Source organism: Platalea leucorodia (genome assembly GCF_965183815.1).
Source record: "Platalea leucorodia genome assembly, chromosome: 8".
NCBI classification, from domain to species: domain Eukaryota; kingdom Metazoa; phylum Chordata; class Aves; order Pelecaniformes; family Threskiornithidae; genus Platalea; species Platalea leucorodia.
The window spans coordinates 39,429,039-39,449,599 of NC_138830.1; the positions used below are offsets into that span (position 1 = coordinate 39,429,039).

Genomic DNA, 20,561 nt, shown 5'->3' on the forward strand with positions numbered 1-20,561 from the left:
AAATAATTTTGTTGCTCTAGCCTATAATGAGAGCTGAGATTGTGATCGATGTAATGCACTAATAAGAAATTAATGGCACACGCTTTCTGTAGCTAGAAACTTCATGAGATAAATACTCTTAAAATTGTAAGAATTAAAATGATCCCAGTAAAAAGTAATTTTTCACTTCCAAATTTGAATAATTTACTTCATAATATCAGTACCCCAAACCTGTTTAAATCAAATGCTGTTTCATTCACTGTTGAAAAAATAGTTAATGTTGATTGTCAGGAGCCATGGGGTTTACATCTGTACATCATAAATTTCACTATCATCTGCTCCTTTTTCTACTTAGAAAAAAAAAGCCTCCTGCTTAAAAAAGAAGGGGAAAAAAAAAAGAAAAAGAAAAAGCCTTTGAAGGCATCAGGGCCTTTTGTTTGATGTGTGGAACAAGATTAATAAAAACGTGCCACTACATTAGCTTTTAAATAGCTAGCATGAGACAGTGCTGCTGTCTATATTCACCACAACTTTAATTTATGTAGATAACATATTTTAGACACATGATAGTTTTAGCATTGTATTAGGGCTATTTCTTGCAGAAGAACTCAGGTTTGTGAGTGTGTTTATCTTCCGTGTAAGGACAATTAACTGGGCAATGCCAAAACACAATAGGCTTTGATATTTTACAGAATAAAAGGAAAGTATTTCACATACTCAGCTGGTTTACAGATGTGTAAGCTTTGTAGTCCGTTTTCTTGCTCCAGCATGGCATTGTGACAATTCCTCCAGTATGTCTAAAATAGATAAATATTGGAAGAGAAATTAACTTTTCAAATGCTAAAGATTTATTGTGATTTTATCATATTTTATATTAATACAAATCAGAATTGGTTTCTCTTCCCATACTTGAAGAAGCTGTGAAAATAATGGGGTTTAGTTTCACTGTTTGAAGTAAGGGAAAACATCAGAAATAAATGTTTATTTAAATCTTGAATTATTTTAAACATCCTTTGTATTAACCAGTATGTTCTCAAATTAATCTTAGAATTGTAACAATATAGAACATCTACATGGATAATAAGTGATTTTCATGTAGTTAAGGCACACCTGCAACTTGTTTGAGTGCCAGCCTTAAGGTGTTATAGTATAAATTGGTAAGTCACTTTATCTTAGTAGTATTTGATAGGTTTAAACTCTGAGAGGAAACTCCATAAAATGGTAGTCTACTGGCACCAAATACTTTGAAGGATGGAAAAGAAGTGAATGGAAAACAAATAATCTCTTTAGGTATAGGATTGTTTTCTCTTCCTGTCATATATAGTTTGATACAATAAACAAAGATATATACGTATTGATTGAAGCTGCTATGTCATCATGCAGTAGAATGTTTATTTACCTAAATTCTGTCATGTGGATTATAGAAGAAGAAATTAATTTGGGTGTTACACACTAAATCTTCTCCCAAATGTGTTGTAGAAAGCTGATTTGCGAAGGATTTCAACTTTTCGAGACAAAAATAATAAGATAATTCATTTTGTGTCTTTAAGCTCATGATGCATTTCTTTTTCATACAGGCTAAACATTCGGGACAATGTGGAAATGATCAAGGTCCATAAGCAGCTGGTTGAAAAAAGCAGTGCTCTTTCAGCAATGGAAGGAAAATTTCTCCAGCTTCAAGAGGTAATTGCAATTTGGTCAGTAACATTCCTTTGCTCTTGTCCCATAAGCATGCGTAAATGGAAAATAAATATACACAGTTCTTGATTCTGAGTCAATGCTGAGTACATGAAAATGAACCACATAATACATTGCACCCAAGCTATTCCAAATGTGTAGGTGTTTTTAGTCCTAAATTTTGTTGTTGTTTTTTTCAGAAGGGTCTAGCAGGTCTTAAAGATTTTATCTGCAAAGCCTTCCCAGGCAGATTGTGGAGAATGAACTGAGTTGTCTGGCTATCTAAAGAGATTCCTGATCATTTAAAAAGAGGGCTTTGAGTTAAATGTACCAATTTTCTAAAGAAATGCTACCAGACCCCCCTCACTTTATCAGTCTTTGATAAGGTTGGGGAGGTTTGGCCGTTTAGAGTTCTGATGTTAAGACTTAACGTGAGTTCATAGGTTCATGGAAATTATTTTAGAGGGCTACCGTAAGTATTAGATTTTTTTTATAGCAACAGCAGTTTTATGAAAATATCACCAGAATATGCAACTGCATAGTAGATTCCGTATAGGTTTTAGTTATACAGCGTTTTTCTGCTTCTTCCCATATGTGTTTGGAGAACCGTGTGTGTATACAGACAGTGGTAGTATGACAGTAGCTTAGAAACGGGAGAGTTCCTGTGAGTAGGAATCCTACAAGCAATAGAGCTTTATAAAGTATCCTAGCCTTATGAGGTGGAAGCACTAGATATCCTTGTAAACTCTTACTGCTGCCTGCTTCTTGTTATTTTAGCATACTAAATAACACTTGTGCCATTAGATTTTTTTATTGGGTTCCTTTTTTCCTGTGTTTTTCTGCTTCTACGTTTTGCTTTGCTTTGCTTCCCTCCCGCCCCTCTCGGTGTAATACCTCTATCTTCTCAGCCAAAGCAGCTCTTCTGTTAGTAGCTCAAACCTAATTTTTCACAGGGTGGACTATGTAGAATGTAAATTCCAGGGGAGACAGGTTTCACATGGCTTTTTGTGTTCTTAAATAGAAAGCAATAAGTACATTTTCAATCATATGAGACTTTTTGGTAATTTACAGCAAACATCAAGTACTTATGCCTCTGTCTTGGCAGCAGCTGAATAAAAACACATGCCTAGGACCCAAACTGGTATTTGAAGACATTGTTTCTAATATTGACAGTGAAAGCTGCATTTTTGAAAAGGATGAGTGTGTTTTCTGTCTCTTTTTTTTTTTTTTTTAAACAAGACAATGGATAAAATGGTTTTCCCATTTCCAGTCATTTGAGTGTTTGAAACGTGTCTACTAAATGTGAATAACTGTAAAATCCAAAATTTCTAGTTTAGATGGCATGTAAAGTACTTGTCAGTAGAGCAGTTTTTAGTATTTTTTTTATGTTTATCTTGATGATTTTTATGACTATTGAGTTCATTATCATTTACTTTCAGCTTCTACCAATTGAAACCCATATAATTCCTCCATGTTCATCTTTGAACTTGAGTCAGCCCAAAATGGGAAACCACAGAATGATAAGAGCCTATAATCCTGCTCCATCTAATGATATCGAAATTGAGCTTGCTACCAAATGTTTACCGGGTAGTTTTGTTGATAAAGAATTTTAATGTAGCCAGTTGAGTGAAGGAATTGTGCAATCTGCTTAGAAGAACTGAAACTGTTTGGATTATGTATTTGATCCCACTGGTATATTTATTTGCTTTAATTACAGACTGAACATTCAGGATTTCATGTTTTGTAATATGAAATATGCTAACCTGTGCAACTACAATTTAAAATGCTATAGAAACTTAATTCCTCTCTTGAACAATCGGTACAACAATTTCACAACTGTAATTGAGAGCAGTTTATGTTCATTTGTGCAATATTTCTAGGAGGTATATATCCATTTTCTTTAAGTTATTTCTAACTGACAACAATATCAAGGCATGTTTCCCAAAGAAATAATATTCCAGACTAGAAATATTAATCTAAAATCATTATCCCAATTGTTGCCATGACCTGAGTCTTGGGATACTCCAGGGAGAGCAGGAGAGGAAACAGTTTGGGCATAATGGAAAAGAAGTGCTGACAGAACACTCAGATATAGAAGAATATCTAGGTAAAGAAAGCAATTGGGGGGGCGGGGGGAGAGAGAGTGAAGTCATGGTCCCCTTAAAGTTAATGAGGAAAGTTAATCCAAAATGGTCAGGAGAGTAGCAGAGACACTGAAGGATTAGAATGAAGTTGAAGCAAGGAGATTTTTCAGGAGGATATTTTTAGTGCTTTTAATGAGATGGTTCAGAAGAATAAATATGATTGTTGAATTTGTTTTCAGCTGTTTTGGAAATTAAGGAAAGAGATAAGGGTGAAATGGTCTATGAAAGGCAGCTTTGCCAAGGTGGTTTGTGGTTTTGGTTTTTTTTTTTCTTCATATATGGTGGGTTGAAGTGACACAAGTTATTGACATGGAAAAGAACTTCAGGAAAAAAGTGAAGCTGGGAGATGGGGAAGAAAAGATGAATTCACTTGGACAGTTGGAAGGGTTAGAGACTGTAAGGATTCTGATTTTGATAAGAAAGGACAGAAATTTGGAGAGAAAAGAGTGTAAAAGAATGATTTTTAAGGTGTCATGTTTTGAAGTTATTGAAATACAGTTCACAGATATAGGACAGAGTAAGAGGAGCACTGAAGAAAGACTGTTAAAAATTGATGAGTACTATACTTCATTATCTCTCTGAAATAAGACTGACTGGTAATATTATTTATTCTCCATGATATTTTTCTTATGGAGAAATGAGATATGAGAGGCTGAAGAGTAGGTTGGTGATTGGGTTTTCTGTGGGTTTTTTGTTTGTTTCTAGGATATTCAGACTGCATGTGAACCTAAACAATTTGTATTGAACAAATATTGTATGGAAAACATGAAGCTAACTTTTTTCTGTCTACAATCATTAAACGTTATCTATACTCATACATGTATTTGACATAAATTTTCATATAATCATTTTATTAAATAGGAGATCAGCTTTTGGGCTGTTTTGTTTCAAGTCATACTTTGAATGTGATTTACATTGAAATTCTTAAGGAATGAGGCTTTATTGAAGCATTGTGGAATGTAGGGAGTATAATATTAACTAATATTCTGGAAATAGAGGTTCTATTAGAATCCTCTATTTAATATTAAAATTGGTTAACTGTGCCTTAATATAATCCATTGAAGTAAATAAAAATGTAAAAGAAATCATAAGTCCCTCATTAAGTTACTGCTAGCAGGGAAATAGAACTGAGTGCATTAGGATTATGAAACAAATATATATCTACACTTAAGGGTTAACAGAGCTGTGGCAAGTTCTGTGATTACATAACTGTGGTCAACATTCATTTTTGCTTGCTACTGCAGTGTTTTTGGTCAGCATGTCTAACCACTGTAACCACAGCAAAATGTTTTAATTGCTTAACAGATGTATTTCTTGGTCATTTTCATCATGACTGAACTGAGGGTTTGATGTTCATGAAAGCAACAAGAATGCCACCTTCTCCTGGCCATGCATAATGAAAGTTGCTTTCAGTTACTTAGTTCAAGAGTGTCTCCTGTTGACCACATTGAGAATATATATTAAATACTGCCATGAGAGACCACTGGTTGAATATGCAGAGTGCTGTAACATTCTAAGTGTGATTTATTTATTTTTTTTAATTATTTTTTTCCCTGCATTTTCCTTCCTTCCTTCTCATAGAACCAAAGGAACTTGAAGATGAGCCATGATGCTTTAATAGCAAAAGGTGATGAACTGAATCTACAGCTTAAAGAGGAGCGGTTAAAGTGCCTCCATCTTGAAAAAGAATTGCAATCAGTGACTATTTCAAACCTAAGGACAGAGGAGGTGGGACTGTGTTCAAGAGAGCTAGAATCTGCTTTTGGTAGTACACATAGATCAGGGAAAAGTTAATGATGGGATACCTTTCAATTGTAGAGATGTGGATAGACCATTCAAACACATTTAGAAGACTGACCCGGTAATACATGTACTTTTATCCCATTAAAAAGAAAATCCTGTGGCTGCTGCTTGCATTTCATAGAATCATGAACTGTACCTGGTCCCCATGCAGCATAATCACTGCACCAGCATTTGGACAATATTTGAGGTTAAAGCATAGGATTTCATGTCATTTCTGATAATAAACAAGTGAAAAAAAATCATAATACTTGATTTATTGATCACATATTGCTAGTTTTTTTAGTATTATTTCACCCTGATTTAAGTACAGTACAGTGTAGTATTACATCTTACTCATCAGTTCAAATCAGTCACTTCTATTTCTTTGTCTAGTGACTCTCAAAGACAAGTATCATCACTAACAGTCACCTAGATATAGGGCTAAAAATCAAATGTTTTATTCCTCATTCTCTTCAGTATATGAGGAGTAAAAGTCTACAAACTTATTTGGTTTTATTTTCATTTTGTAGCAACTTAAGTTTAGTTTTACCACCTGGTTTACCTGTTTTGAATGTATTTTACATGAACCAAGTTTATCCAGACTACCGCATAGATATTTCCTCCAAACGTTTAAACTATTGTAATGCATGTAGGGTGTATCTTCTGGGTTAAAGCATCTTGTATCTTTAAAACCATATCCCGCTTTAGTGAGTATTTTGAAAGCAAGGACTTGTTGTTTCTACAAGGTCAATTAAAAAAATACTTACAGGAGCTATTAACTAGCTAATACTAATAGTAACCAAAACAGAAATAAAAGTTTTGAATGCTATAGATTTTTGTTTGTTTGTTTTTTATAAGGCAGAATGTGATTAGATACTGTTGTTCAACTGCAGCATGTTAGTCTCAGCTTCATATAAACAGCATGAAAAAGACTGTCTGGGCCAAATGTAAATCCATGTGGTGAAAAAAAGTGTTACTTTGAAGCTTCTAAGAGACCGTTGTATAAAAAGAACAAATAAAAGCCTGACAACACCTACAAATTATTAACTAATTGTCTTTACATGTTCATTGTAATTTCCTTTTGTGCTGTGCATTGCTTGAAACTTCTTTCTTCATTTTAGTTACAGGAAAGAATAAATGATCTAGAAAAAGAGAAGGAACTCTTGAGGGAAAACTATGATAAGCTGTATAACAGGTAAGTTACAGTTTCTGTATATTAAAAACTTGATTCCTGTGCTGTTTAATAGGTCTTCATATACTGTGTGCTTGAATGTGCATATGCATATTGTGTGTTTGTGCACACATGTAAGTATATTCATGCTACAGTTCATTATATCAGTAAGTGTACATGGAAACTTTTATGGTGTTCTGTCTGTATTTCATCTGTTCTGTTGAAACAGAGCAGCTTCCATACTTACTCTAATATTCTTGAAATAGTAGATTACTTCTCTTTAAAAATCTAATTAAAAAATAAGTAGAAGTCACTTTATTTTGAACATCAATGCAAAAAGTTCTTATTTGAATTTCTAATAATTTTTTTTAGCGTTATTGTTGAAAAAAGAATACATCTGGGTGGACATACATTCTTTTGGGTTTATTTTATTTTATTTTATTTGGGGAAAAATGGTGTTTGAACTTTTTGTACAAGTTCTTCCAGCACTTCTCAGTGGACCTATATAAAGTCTGATATTTGACAGCTTCTCCAGTGTTTATTTTTGAGGGGTGGTTTGTTTGTTTTGGTAATAGCTACCATTTCACTTGTACTGGTGCTGCTTGAAGTTTTTGTATAGGCCCATGTAAGTTTTTACAAAGGTTCCTATATGTAATAAGTTGTATAAATTGTATCAGCAGTGCTTACAGTGAAAATGAACATACATTGCCAGATATGATTCAGAAATTCTCTGGTACAGAAAAGAAGTCATTATAGTCAATTGACACAAGCATATTAAAGGAAAAAATGACCTTCAAATTAACTTTTCTTTTATTGTGAAACCATGTGGTCTTTTATACTGGAGAGGGTTAGAAAATAAAAGAAATTTCCTAGAGCTAATAATTGCCTCAGAAAGTAGGTAAAATGCTTGAAGTCTTTTCTCATATCAAAATTATTTATCCTCTTAAAGTTTGTTTGGTTTGTCAATGTGATGTCTTTCAAAAAAAACACCAATGAGTAAACACAATGTGAGTGATATCAAATGTGGTTTATAGTACTCATAAAATATGTATTACACTTTTTGTACTTCCTACGGTGAAATTAAAAATTATAATAGTAAAAAACTGTACGTACAAATAGCTTAAAACATTTTTTTACATATGAGATGTAACAATTGTATAAACACAATATTCAGAGTTTTGTATAGGGGCAGTTGTTCAGTTGTCTCTTGCTTAAGTTCATTGTAGGTTCCTCCAAAGTCTGATCATGTTATAAATATTTCTGATTATGATTTTTTTCCTACTCTATCATTATGCAGAGAAATAACTCTTACTAACAAATCAACTTACAATCTTGCCTTGAAATTTTCTGTTCTATTTAAATCATAGTGGGATAACTTAAAAAGATGTTTAACTAGATAAATTTAAATATGGTTCTCTCATAACCCAGTAATCTACAATATGGCTTTTCTTTTCCCTAAAATGAACTGTCTTTTCATGTACTCATATTTAAACTTTGATTGATGTTTCATCATTCCATGTTACTATATAGGTAACAAGAAATTAGAAAGAGAAATGGACCATTTCATTATAACTACTGTTTAATGGCCAACTTCTTCTGTTGCCCATTTGAACAATGCAACTTTACTACAGCTTACCTGTTGCTAGCAGTTGATAGGCTGGTGTCCACAGGTGCCAGATAATTAATAAATATTTCCTTTTTTTTAATGGAGGAAAAGAGGTGTAAACCCATTCTTTGCTAATATTACTTTTTTGGAAATTCACTTGAAGTTGATGGGAATTTTGCCAAAGCCAAGGCTGCAGAACTGGATATGAAAAGTTTACAAAGAACAAGTATGATTTTGTCAGTTGACTCTTATTATTTAGTCAGTATCCAAGAAAACAATTCGTTTGGATAAAAGGTTTGGAGGAATTGTTTTCATATGACCTTGTAGTGCAAATCTAGCAATGCTTAAACTCCCTCCAAAGGAAACGGTGCCAGATGTGGTTGACCATTTATAGTTAGCCAGATGGCTTCAACTCCAGTGAAATACGGTAAATGTGAAAGAAATTCCACGTAAGTTCAAGTAAAAGTAATCTTAAAATTCAAAGGAAGAAAGCGACAGAAGTGGACTCAATTCAAACTGACGTAAACATTAGCATTATATAGGCTTGGATAGAACCTGTCTTCTAAATTGTTCTTCATTTAAACATCTAAATTCTGAATTACTCTCATAATTAATTATTTTTCTGCCAGCGTAGTCTTTTGAAAAACTGAAATAATGTGTAGCCACATCTTTATGTGAAGTAATTGTACCTAAAGATAATGAATGCACATATAACTAGATATCATGGTTATTAAAACTTGAAAACATTTTCAGAAGTGTGAAAACTAAGGGTATTTGATATCTTTTCTTGCTAAGATTTATTCTTTCCTTATGGGAACCAATCAAACTTGGAATAGTGATAAATCTAAGCAATTATAGAACACACTGTGTCTCTTCTGTACCTATGCAGTATTATAGAAATGATTGTGGGTTCTGTGCATTATATTCACTCCTTATTATCTTCAAAATTATAGCAGAGTGAAGTATATATTACTGTAGGACTTGGAAGCATTGCTTAAGTTCATGCATGCTATAAAAGACACTTTGTCACCCTATAAGATGGTATATGCCTAGAGAACTGTATAAATAGGTGGCATAGATATAGTGTGAGAAAAAGACAAAATACAGAGAAAGAGAACTGTTTTTATGAAGATCACAAACCAAGAATATAAACTCTTGCCATATACTTTAGAGTCTACAATTCATGCTATAATTTTTTTTTGCTTAATCTTAAGGTCATTCTTCAAATATATTAGATATAAATGCACTTATATGTACTCAGAACCACTTTATGTAGTGGCAGTTTTCTTTCAGTCAGCATGTACAGTCTTCGAAGCTACGTGGGCTGTCCCTTCCCTTCTTTATTCTCCTCTTGTGTTTTTTTTGGTTGAGGCTTTTGTAACATAGATCTCTGGGAGAGATATATTGATAAATAGATAAATATCAGAAGATGTTTTTATACATTTACATATGTAAAAAATGACTTTATTAACTGGTGAGCTTCACCAAAGTGAAGAGTTGAGGAACAGACTTTTCTGTTTAAAAAAAACCCTACAATTTCAGATTTCTCACAGAATACAAAAGTGAATAAACTGATTTATGATTGGTTAAGATGAAGGACATCTTTCCAGTCAATGAGAATGCAAGTATTGAATAATAATATGAAGACCGTAGTACTCACTGTCTAAATTATGTGAAAGCACATTGCATTGCTTTGTCTTTTTACCTACTGGGAATTATACTGTAAATTATATAATGTACTTAATTTTCTTTCAGTCTGAGTTACACATCTTGTTGCGGTTTCAGCAGTTCTCATTCTCTATCCCTGCAGTCCTTATTGCACGTAGATCGGTAATTTACAAGTAAATAATGTGTTACAGGCAAAATAGTTATTCTAATTTCTTTGCCCACGTCTGTTTTTTATTTCTTAAAGTAGGAGAAAGATTACTTTATATGTGCTTCTTAATCAGCATCAGAATTGTTGTTTTACAGTATGAGAAAACTGTTGTCACTTTGTGGTCAACATTTCTTTGAACGGGCAACTGACTTTAGGCTCTGCATGTTTCACAGATTTAAAAGAAATCAGGTGGGTGATCCCAGTTCTCTACATTAAGAGGTTTTGTATGCGGAAAGAATGGTTTTGTCAGTTGTCAGTTGCTGAGGTTTGGAGTTGTGGATTACTCTGGGATATGCATCTGAATTCCTTTTCTAGTCCCACAAATGTTTCATGCTGCCAACTTTTCTGACTTTGGAGCTCTAAATTAAGGCCAGTTCCTTTGCTCATCCCACAAACTCTTTCATGTTTTTTAACCGCAGCCTGAGAAAGGCGCCTTGGTTTCAACAGCAGCAGACCAGCATATGTTTACTTAATTCCTAAGACATGATGACAGTGGTCTCTGTGCCACTAAAAGCTTTTTTCTTTATTATTTTCTGTTGAAGCTCATTTCTAAAAGTTTTTCACATGCCACATGTTTTATTGCAGTGTCTTCAGTATGACCCATGAACAGCAATGGATATTAAAGGAACAGCAACTGAAACTGCAAATTGCTAAACTAGAGACTGCTATCAAATCTGATTTAGCAGACAAAAATGAAATCCTTGACAAGATCAAAGTAGAAAGAGGTATATTTCTGAAATAACTGTCATTTTCTCATGATGTGAGATTCTCCTGTGTTGGAGTTCAGGTATATTGTCGAGAAAACTGTAGTTTCTGTTGTTGGTGATTTCAGAGCTCCCTTTTAAGTGTATGTTTGAACGCTATGCTTAAGTTATGACTAGCTGTAAAGTAAAAAAATTGACCCAATACAGTTTATGTGCTGAATGAGGATCATATAACTCCAGCTGCCTTCATTCCTCATCTGTTGGGTTCATATTTACTCTTTATTCTGTATTTCTCCTGTCCTCTACATTGAAAATTCTTATGGAAAAAGAGGACCATCCGACGGTCTCTCTCAAATTATAAACCACTATTCTAACTTTTACTGTACAAAGTTGTGTGAAGGCTATATAAGCCCTTGAAGATGGTTTATTGTCTTTCAACTTTGTGAATTCAGAATTTTTTAATATTTTCAGTATATATTAAGTTTTATTTACAGCTATGTATGTTTACAATAATACAGTTTTCTTCTAATCTACTGAAGAGATTGTTTCATATGTGTTTTTCCCATGCTGTAGGACAGCTTCTCAGTGAGTCTTTAAGACCTTACAATCTTTTCTTTTTTTATCTCAATACTGTGATATACTGTGGCAACATAAAATTTACAAAACAAGAGCACAGGCAGGAAGTAAACTAGAGTTGATTCTTCAAGTATGTTTATTTAAAAGGTGTATTTCTGTGAACAATCTAATGGAATGAAGTGGGCCAACTTGTTGTAAATAATTCTTTTTATGATTATGGCTCAAGTTCAGCATGCGCTTACCATTAAGATTCTGAGTAGCTCTACTGACTTCAAATACCAGATTAAATATTTAAACATTTTATTTGATCACAGCAAGTGTTTGCAAAATTAGCCTTAAGTGATACTAAAATAAATAAGATGTCTTAAGCTACAATAATATGAAGTTATGACATATTGACAGTTAGAGACAGTTGATTATGCAATTGAAAATTTAAAGTGATATTAAGAGCATGAAAATGTTATGGGCCATACTGTTATGTGGTTGAGTTGAATGTGGAAAATCAGGCAACGCCTTCCATCTTCTATCCTTCCTGCGGGCGTTATGTTTAAGTGGCAAGTCTTTACCACCCCTTTCCAATCTGGTACTTAATAGCTTGTTGTGCCCTTAAACTGGATCACCAGGTTACTACACTTCCAATTTCTATTGAATTGAACTTGCTGCAGCTTGAGTAGATATGGTAATATCCTTCAAGGCCTATGTATCTAGGATTTGATTTCAAAACTTAGGCAGCATAAATTTCTTTAATTACATACTTCAGAGTATCTGCCTTTGCTGCACATCCTTTTTTTAAATTCAGCAGGAGAACTGAAGTACTGTTTGTCTTAACCTACTGCCTGGAACTAGTGTAGAAATAGTGTCTTGTCTACCCTTTGTAGTTTGGCATATGAATCTTTTTTCAAAACTTCTTTTCCAGGACTAAGAAAGAGGTTAAAATAAATAAAATCTTGAAAATTCTTGATGCTACAGGAGATTAACATCATCTTGCCTTTTTCCATGTCCTCCTTCAGTATTTCTATTTTAGTGATCATGTAATTTGGTCCTGGATTTTTTAGTAGTGTTTTTCTGTCCATAACTTCATAATGTGTTTTGTAATACTTAGAAGAAATACATTTAAACAGAAAACAGAATAACTTATTTCACATTGTGACTATGTTTGCCCCCCTCCTTTTTTTTTTTAAGAATATGGTATTTGCAGACGTTTTATCACACTTCCCACTGCCCTGTTTCCCTTAGTCATTTATTCTTGTGTTTCCTGTCTTTTCGATGTCTCCCAGATTCTCAGCCATAAATTAGAATAGCTCTTTGGTTCACATTCATTGTATCTTCCTGACAGTGTTGTTTCATGCAAGTCTCAAAAGGCTGAGATAAGCTAATACAAAATCTAAGTTGAAACAATTAGTATACCAAGGATTGGTGTCACTTATCTCGTGAATTCATACAGTGTATGTCTTGGTAATATTTCTGTCTAAATAACTTCTGTTTTTCATTAATATAATCTCATATCTTGCTGCATTTGTTGTTCACAGTTATAGTACTGTTTTACAGAGTACACTATTTACTAACTGAAGTTTTTTTTACAGTTGTCTTAATGGGCAAATATTTGTTCTGTGTCAGTAAAAGCTGACATGTGAAATATACGAGTAAATATTGTTCTTCTGTCCATAAAACTACCAAAAAAAAAATCAGCATAAATACAGTTCCAGTTTCATTCCATGGGCTAACAAAGAAGGCAATCCTGTTGCTCTAAATTGGACCTAGACAAATAGAGGGTTTGGCAAGGAAGAGGGGGAGGATAGATGCTCTTGTACATGTGGATTAGGTAGGTAGATTATGGGATAGTAAGCAAAATAGGTCTCGGTTGTCTTGGAAGCATGTACTTTTTATTTAGAGGGAAAGACAGTGACAGTTTTCTTCTCCACTGCTACCTGGTTGGTAGTGGCTGGTCTATAAGAACTCTTTCGGTGAATTTATGTAGGAGGTGAACAAATGTGGAGGCTTTTGCTGATTAAGATTCTAATTATTTTCATGTTTTGTGAATATGTACAAATATTTAATGTGGAAGACACCCATGCAAGTTTATTCAAATTCTGATTTTGAATGGGATTGCATATATTGGCACAATATATTTTGATTACAGCTGAGAAGAGTAGTATTGCACAGTCCCTTAGATGTCTTATAAGGCCCTTATCAACACAGACGACTATCTGCAACTCTGTAGTCTGCTTCCACTCGTGGCTCTGTAGCCTTTCTTGCAAGCTGGTGTGGCAGTGTTTTTCAAAGCTTCCGGGGCAGTGTTTTCCCTCTTTCTTGTGCTCTAACTGTCATAGCTTTGCTACTGAAAACCCTTATATTGTTGTGATGATGTGTTCTTGTGGGATGTGGTCACCAATGGTGTGAGAATCACCTCTTCCCTCCCCCCTCTTTTTCCCCTTTGTTTGCAACTTTTGGGTTAAATTAGAGCAAGCAGCAGCCAGCATGCAGCACCAACCCTGATCCAAGTGTGCTCCAACCAGTGCTGATAGTATTATAAGTGGAAACAACCAAAAGAGAGTTTGAGTGGCTCCTGATGAAAAACAGTGTTGTTGTATGGGAAAACTGAATGGCAGGACCCTCCTGTCACTTCTGTTCCCTAAGGGCTATTGCGGAAGTATTCCCTTTCCTCCTGCCTCTTTCCCTGCATGTCTTGCATTTTTAGCTTTGGTTGGGATCATAGAAACACAGCCTGTTGAGAATCTGAAGAGGCAAGATGGACAGTGCTAAGGTACACTGAGCTGTGCTGTTGACAAATTGGCCCATTTTTGTTCAACAAGCTGTTGAAATTGCCTCAATTTGAACAAAAGCTAGTTTCCTTTCTATATACAATTTACAGTTTTGAAGTCAACTTTTTAAGCAGCAAGTGTAAATGAATATTTAAAAATGTGTACAAAAACTTCACTGGGGTTCGTGTTAGAAAAAGAGTGGACTAAGCTTGCTGCTCTTGTTAGAAAATTCATGACAATGAGATAGAAGTACTTGAGGAGGGATATCTTGTCTCCTTACCCCTGGAAAAAGTGACAGTTCAGATCTCAGCTTATATTGTAGGGAAAAGAAGCAACATCAGCATGAGGGGCCCTTTTTCTCTGTGGGACACCTCCCAACAGATATAGGTCCTTTGGGTGCATTATTTGGGAGAGTCCAGAAGACTCAATTGCTGATAAGTGTTTCATCATGTTTTATGAAGGCCTGCCTTCTCTGCCCATTCGCAAGGCTTATTTTAATTGTTTTCTTATTTGCTTTCTATTTTTTAGCCCTTGGTGTTTCTAATTATATTTTCTTCTCAGTTGCACAAATGTGTTACATTTTCATCATAACTGCAGAGAATTAAAACCTTACTGGTGTTTATGTGTTTGAATTGAAAGTGACTCTTGTGGAGTCCCAAGACATACATGTGTGAGACTACTGTGTATAGGAGCAATGGCATTACAGATGATTAATTTTTAGTGAAGATGTCATTTGGTATATAAACTCTGCAAAATTAAAACTAACCTGATGTCAATTTTTGAAACATTTCAAAACCCTTGAGACTAGCATCTCAGCCACCTGTTTCGTGCTGAGTTCAAGCTTCTAAACCGAAAAGCTATTCTGTAAAAATAGCTAGCTTGTGCATCATGCCCTGAGGGTCAACAGAAAAGATTCCAGCATTAAAAAGATATTCTGGACTATTTTGTTGAAAGCAGTAGAATATATTCTCAACTAAGTATGTAATGTTCTACTAATCAACTCGCAGGAGTGCAGATGGGAATTACAAAGGCTAGTACCTGCACATCAGGTTGACAAAGTTAACATTTGTATCATTCTGACCTAAGATTTGAATTCATAGGATTTAAGTATGTGGTATGAGAATATAACTTTGGGACTTTCAAAAAAACACAGGAAGGAAATGGAAGGAGAAAAAACACTGTTATCAAGAGAATAATGAGTTTGGCCAGGGGAGGAGAATGAGAGAGCACTTTTGTTCCTTAGAAACCTCAATGATTTTGAGAAAAGCTTGCTTTTAAAACTTTTCCATGTGAAAGAAGGTGTGTTGTTATGACTAAATTATTTTGTCTAATCCTTAAGTTTTTTTCTCACCTCTTATTGAGAAATCTTTGTGGATGTAGCTATGCGTTAGTGGGTATCTGTGTAACCTTCTATGATAACTTTAATGGTGTTTAGTCATTCAGGTTGACAAAGAGTTTTATGTCCTCTCTATTCCCCTCTTTCTTCCCTCCTCCTAAAACAGAAAGCTGTACTTAGTTGGGCATATCTATCTATTTCGAAATATGCAAGTGTAGATTTTTGATGCTGTAGGTTCCCTTTTAATGAAAGTAAGAATGTTTTGCTTTTTTAATCCATACAGCTATACCAGATCAGAGTAGTTTTCTATCCCTCTCTTTCTGTTTGTTAATACCAAAGATTTCCCTATACAAAATAAAGTAGTTTCTACATTATAAAATGAAATTTTCATGCATAAGTTAATATGAAAAGCAATTTTATCATTTCTATAATTATGTTGAATTAAGTAGAATATTTTGTTCTTTTTCTATGTTAAGACCAAAAGGAAAAGCTGATGCAAGAGAACAAAGACCTGCAGTTATGCTACCTGGAACATAAGCAACAACTAGATGAACTGAAAAATCACATGAAGTTTTTGACCAAGGTGAACTCTGTTTCTGTTTAGAATATGAGCAAAAAAAAATTTTATGTTTTATGCATAGTGCAAATACTTCCTGAAAGTAAAAGAATACAGAAATATAACAATGTTTATTTATTCATGATATCAAGCAAAATGTCATGTCTAGTGAGAATGCAGCTTGTTATTCTGAATGTATTTCTTCAATATTCATTCACATCTGATAACACTTTTCATTAAGTATTTCTGTTTCAGGAAAGTGATATTGATGTGGCAGAACTCAGTGAAGCCCTCTTGCTTATAAAGGTAACTTTCAAAGCATATGGGGGGTTGGTACTAGGTGGTCTTTAAGGTCCCTTCCAACCCAAACCATTCTATGATTCTACATATTTTGCATTTCTTCTTTTCTTTTTTTTTCTTTTTTTTTCTTTTTTTTTTTTTTAAAGCCTTGGTTGACCAATACACGTTCTCTACACAACACCTGGGATTTTCAAGGACTGAATTATTTGTGCATCTTTTAGTAGTTAATGCTTCAGGCTCGTATGTGTGCTTTTGTCGTTTTTCAGTTACAGGGAAGCAGAAGGGAAATTGAAAAAAATTGCCAGGATGAAATGTAGAGTTATGTAGATAATTCATTATAACACCAAAAGTGAATTAAACCAGATTCACAAGCATTTTATTTAAAAAACTTATTTTTTCTCAGTTAAATGGCTTATCATGCCATCTTGTTCTTCATACAATGTTTATTAGAAAACATTTTTGTTTATTAATTCTGTAATTACGGGAGTGAACTATAAGCATGGAAGTTCTAAAATGTGATACAGCGATGCTTAGCAACTTCTCTTTGTTTATTAAAACAGAAAAACAAAAATACCCAGAAAATGTTCTATTTTTTTCTCTTGCAGAAAATTGTAATTTTATTGTTTACAGGGAAATTGAAAATGAAGTGGGGGTGGGGGAAAGAAATCAGTGAAAAAAATAAGTTTGCATTAAATTTCCACTGTTCCAGTGACTTATGTTTTTTTTTTTTCTTGAGGAAGTGTTTACTGTAAATAGCATCTTCTTCTGCTACTTCTGTAATGATAATGAAAAAAAGAAAGAAAGGGAAAGAAAAAACACAAAACAAAACAAAAAATCCTAGATGAAAATTAAAACCCCAGTGTTAATAACAGAAACAATGTAGACTTGAGAATAATAATTCAGGTTTTGTACATTCACTAAAGCAGGATTATTAATAACATAAAAGGGAAATATATTAATGTTTTTTTTTATTTTCATTGGATAGGCAGGAGAGATTGCTTCTGAATATCTCATACATTTTAATCGGTTCCTGATAATCACGTGTTTACGTTACTGAATACAATCCTGACACTTACTGGTCTACCTCATTCCTATTTTTTGTGTTACCACATGCTCAAAATTTACAGCGTTATGCTTACTGTCTTATTGTTGTTCCAAAAATATATCCCAGTGTTACATTTAACCAGATACAAATACATACAAATATTTTGCAAAAGTTTGTTCTAGTAGTTTTTCAAATTTGCTCCAGGTTCGAAAGCAGCAGAAGAATGGGGACCTTATGTTTTTGGAAAAAGTAGATGATGATATCCATAAAGATTTAGAACACTCCATGCGGGAGCTGCAATTAACACACGCGGAAACAGTTCAAGAACTTGAAAAGACAAGGAATATGTTAATTGTGCAGCACAAAATTAACAAAGATTACCAGGTACTAAACTCTACTCACAGTGGAAAATAACCTGATAATATTTTAACATTTGTAGCACTGGAACTTGTCATCATTAAGACTTGCAAATTCAGCAACAAAGCCAGTCTGTTTATAGGTAACCTAACATAAGATTTGCTGTTGTTGAAAGTCTTATTTAAAAAGCGTGAGATGCAAATGACTATAACTTTAGTCTTTTAACTTGCCCTGATCAGAGCCCTCAAACCATGCCTTCTTGGGATTATCTCTGAGCTCTTATCAGGTCCTCGCAGGAAAAATACTAAGTGTACTTATCAAATAAGCTTCCTTTTCCACAGCACTCTGCTTTTACTCTCTTGTGCTGGATTATTGCAGTTCATATTTTGCCTTTTCATTCAGTTAATCTAAGTTTAAAATAACAAAATCATTAACGAAACTATTAGGAACATTGTTCTGAAAGAATAGCTAGTCTGTTTTTCTTAATAATGTTTTTAGATTTTGCTGAAATTCGGACTGATTGCCGTATTGCTGAATTAAAAATTACTGCTATTTTTGTATACTCTAAATATTCTTTCCTCAAGTCTAACTGTATTTTAATTTGTAGCCAAAAGCATGTGTAGCATCAATGCAGACAAGCCTCAAAAGTCTTTTTTACATGCAATTTTTTTCAGACTGAAGTAGAAGCAGTGACACAAAAGATGGAAAGTCTACAGAAAGACTATGAGTTAAAACTGGAACAGTATGTCCATCTTCTTGATATTAGAGCTGCACGCATCAGAAAACTAGAAGGTATCTTTAAAGTATATCTTCTCTAAGATTTTTTTTTTTATCTCTTGCAAATTATTGTTGTAAATTAGGTCTTCAGTTGAAACACTTTTCCATTCCTAAAACTAGTAGGAAGGTCAGTTCTTTCATGGAAAATTATCTGTGTGCTGTTTCATTGACTTAAATGATAAAGTTATTAATCAAACACAATTCAACAAAGCAGTTTATGCTGCAGCTATTGCTGAATAAGAATAAAACTACCAAACTTAGATACTTCTTTTTTTTTTTTTTTTTTTTTTAAATAAATCATACATTTATGGTCACCTTATTTTGCTTCCTGTCATTACATAGTCATTTTATGTGTTGCTAAAAATCCCAAAGTCATGGTATAATATACCTATGAGATATTTCAATATGATGAATTTAAAATGCTGTTTTAATGGCTTCAGTGTGTAAAAGGTGCATAGGAAGCCTGAAATAGGATACCTTACAAACCCCAATGTCGTAACAATTTTCATGTTTTGTCTCCAAGTTGCACCCCCTCTACTAAAGGACTGCATGATGATTTATGTTCTAATTCTGTAAGCATTTGTTCACCATTTACCACCTGTGAGGCCAGGCAACATGTAAAGGTCTTTGCTGATGGTTCTGTCCACTCAACATATTACAGAGGTTAAAATTCAGATGTATTCCTTCTTTCCCTGGCAAATTTAGTTCAGCCCTACAAAAACATGTATCTTAAGTCTCTGCTACATTTGCATAGTGATACGTATTTTGATCATTGCATGAGACTTACAAATTTTTGCTTGTTAACTCCCTTGTAATCTGTTATTAACTGTTAGGGGCCTGTGTCTATTTTTATGTATATTGAAGCAGCTCTATTGTGGAGGTATTCTTGATTGTTGTCAGTGTGCTAAATGAGCATTAGATGTGTGATTTTAAATGGGTGATTTCTTTTTTGGTAACACCTTTAAGGAAGTAACGTTAATATAATTGAATTATGCTTTTTTCCTCTCTACTTAGTCATCAATTATATTTGATTTTTAAACAAGATGGTCATATTGTAGCTCTATTTTAATGTATTTGTTGCAGCCCAACTAAGAGATATCGTCTATGGTACAAAACCGCATAAATCCAGACCAGAAATATTGCCAGGTGATCCAGTGGATGAATTTGATGAAACGTTACATTTAGAAAAAGGAGAGAACCTTTTTGAAATTCATATCAGCAAAGTGATCTTCTCTTCTGGAGCTATGCATGCTTTTGGTGACCAAGAACCTGCAACTTTTTGTACTTACGCATTCTATGACTTCGAACTTCAGACAACCCCAGTAGTTTATGGGTATACCCCATCATATGACTTCACTTCTCAGTACCTTGTGCAGGCTGATGACTGCTTCTTGCACTATATACAGCGAAACAGTATCACACTTGAGCTTCATCATGCATATGGCACAGATTATGAAACAGTTGCTACATGTCAACTGAAGTTCCATCAAATCTTGGAAAACAATGGGAAGATCTACAGCACAGCAAATTTAGTTGGTAATTAACATATCAAAAAGTATTATTTGATGCAGTATTGTAAGTGACAATTAAGTAATATGTGTTTGGCCAGCAATGAATTTATGTATTGCTATTTCAAAAGAAAAAAAAAGCTTTACACAACATGATATTTCCTGTTGGATGTGCAGCATGTTCTGGTGATTCTACCAACAGCTGGGGGAAAGCTCTGAATGTGCAATTTTACCCATAATGGCTGAGGACAAAGATGATGTTAATACAGTGATCCCGAAGTACATGACATTAGAACTATGTGACATGCTGGAAATGGCATTAGAGAATCTTGTCTGAAAATAGCAAGTGATTCTTTGTTTTGTATAAAGGTTACTTGCAAAGTGTTACTACTACACATGTAAAGA

General features: G+C 33.9%; 1 protein-coding gene across 9 annotated transcripts in view; it reads left to right on the top strand.

Annotated features, from left to right (window-relative positions):
* RPGRIP1L (RPGRIP1 like) overlaps positions 1-20,561 on the top strand; it is an 82,500-nt gene that overhangs the window by 18,056 nt on the left and 43,883 nt on the right. For 6 of the 9 annotated variants that reach the window (XM_082319900.1, XM_082319904.1, XM_082319903.1 and 3 more), the window contains 9 exons: positions 1,557-1,662; positions 5,382-5,528; positions 6,704-6,777; positions 10,821-10,960; positions 16,090-16,196; positions 16,425-16,475; positions 17,719-17,898; positions 18,546-18,663; positions 19,732-20,184. In XM_082319900.1, the coding sequence (XP_082176026.1) occupies positions 1,557-1,662; positions 5,382-5,528; positions 6,704-6,777; positions 10,821-10,960; positions 16,090-16,196; positions 16,425-16,475; positions 17,719-17,898; positions 18,546-18,663; positions 19,732-20,184 (1,376 nt within the window). Of the gene's footprint in view, positions 1-1,556; positions 1,663-5,381; positions 5,529-6,703; positions 6,778-10,330; positions 10,425-10,820; positions 10,961-16,089; positions 16,197-16,424; positions 16,476-17,718; positions 17,899-18,545; positions 18,664-19,731; positions 20,185-20,561 lie in introns of those variants that run through there. The other 3 variants (XM_082319907.1, XR_014229011.1, XR_014229012.1) reach the window with 3 other exon arrangements.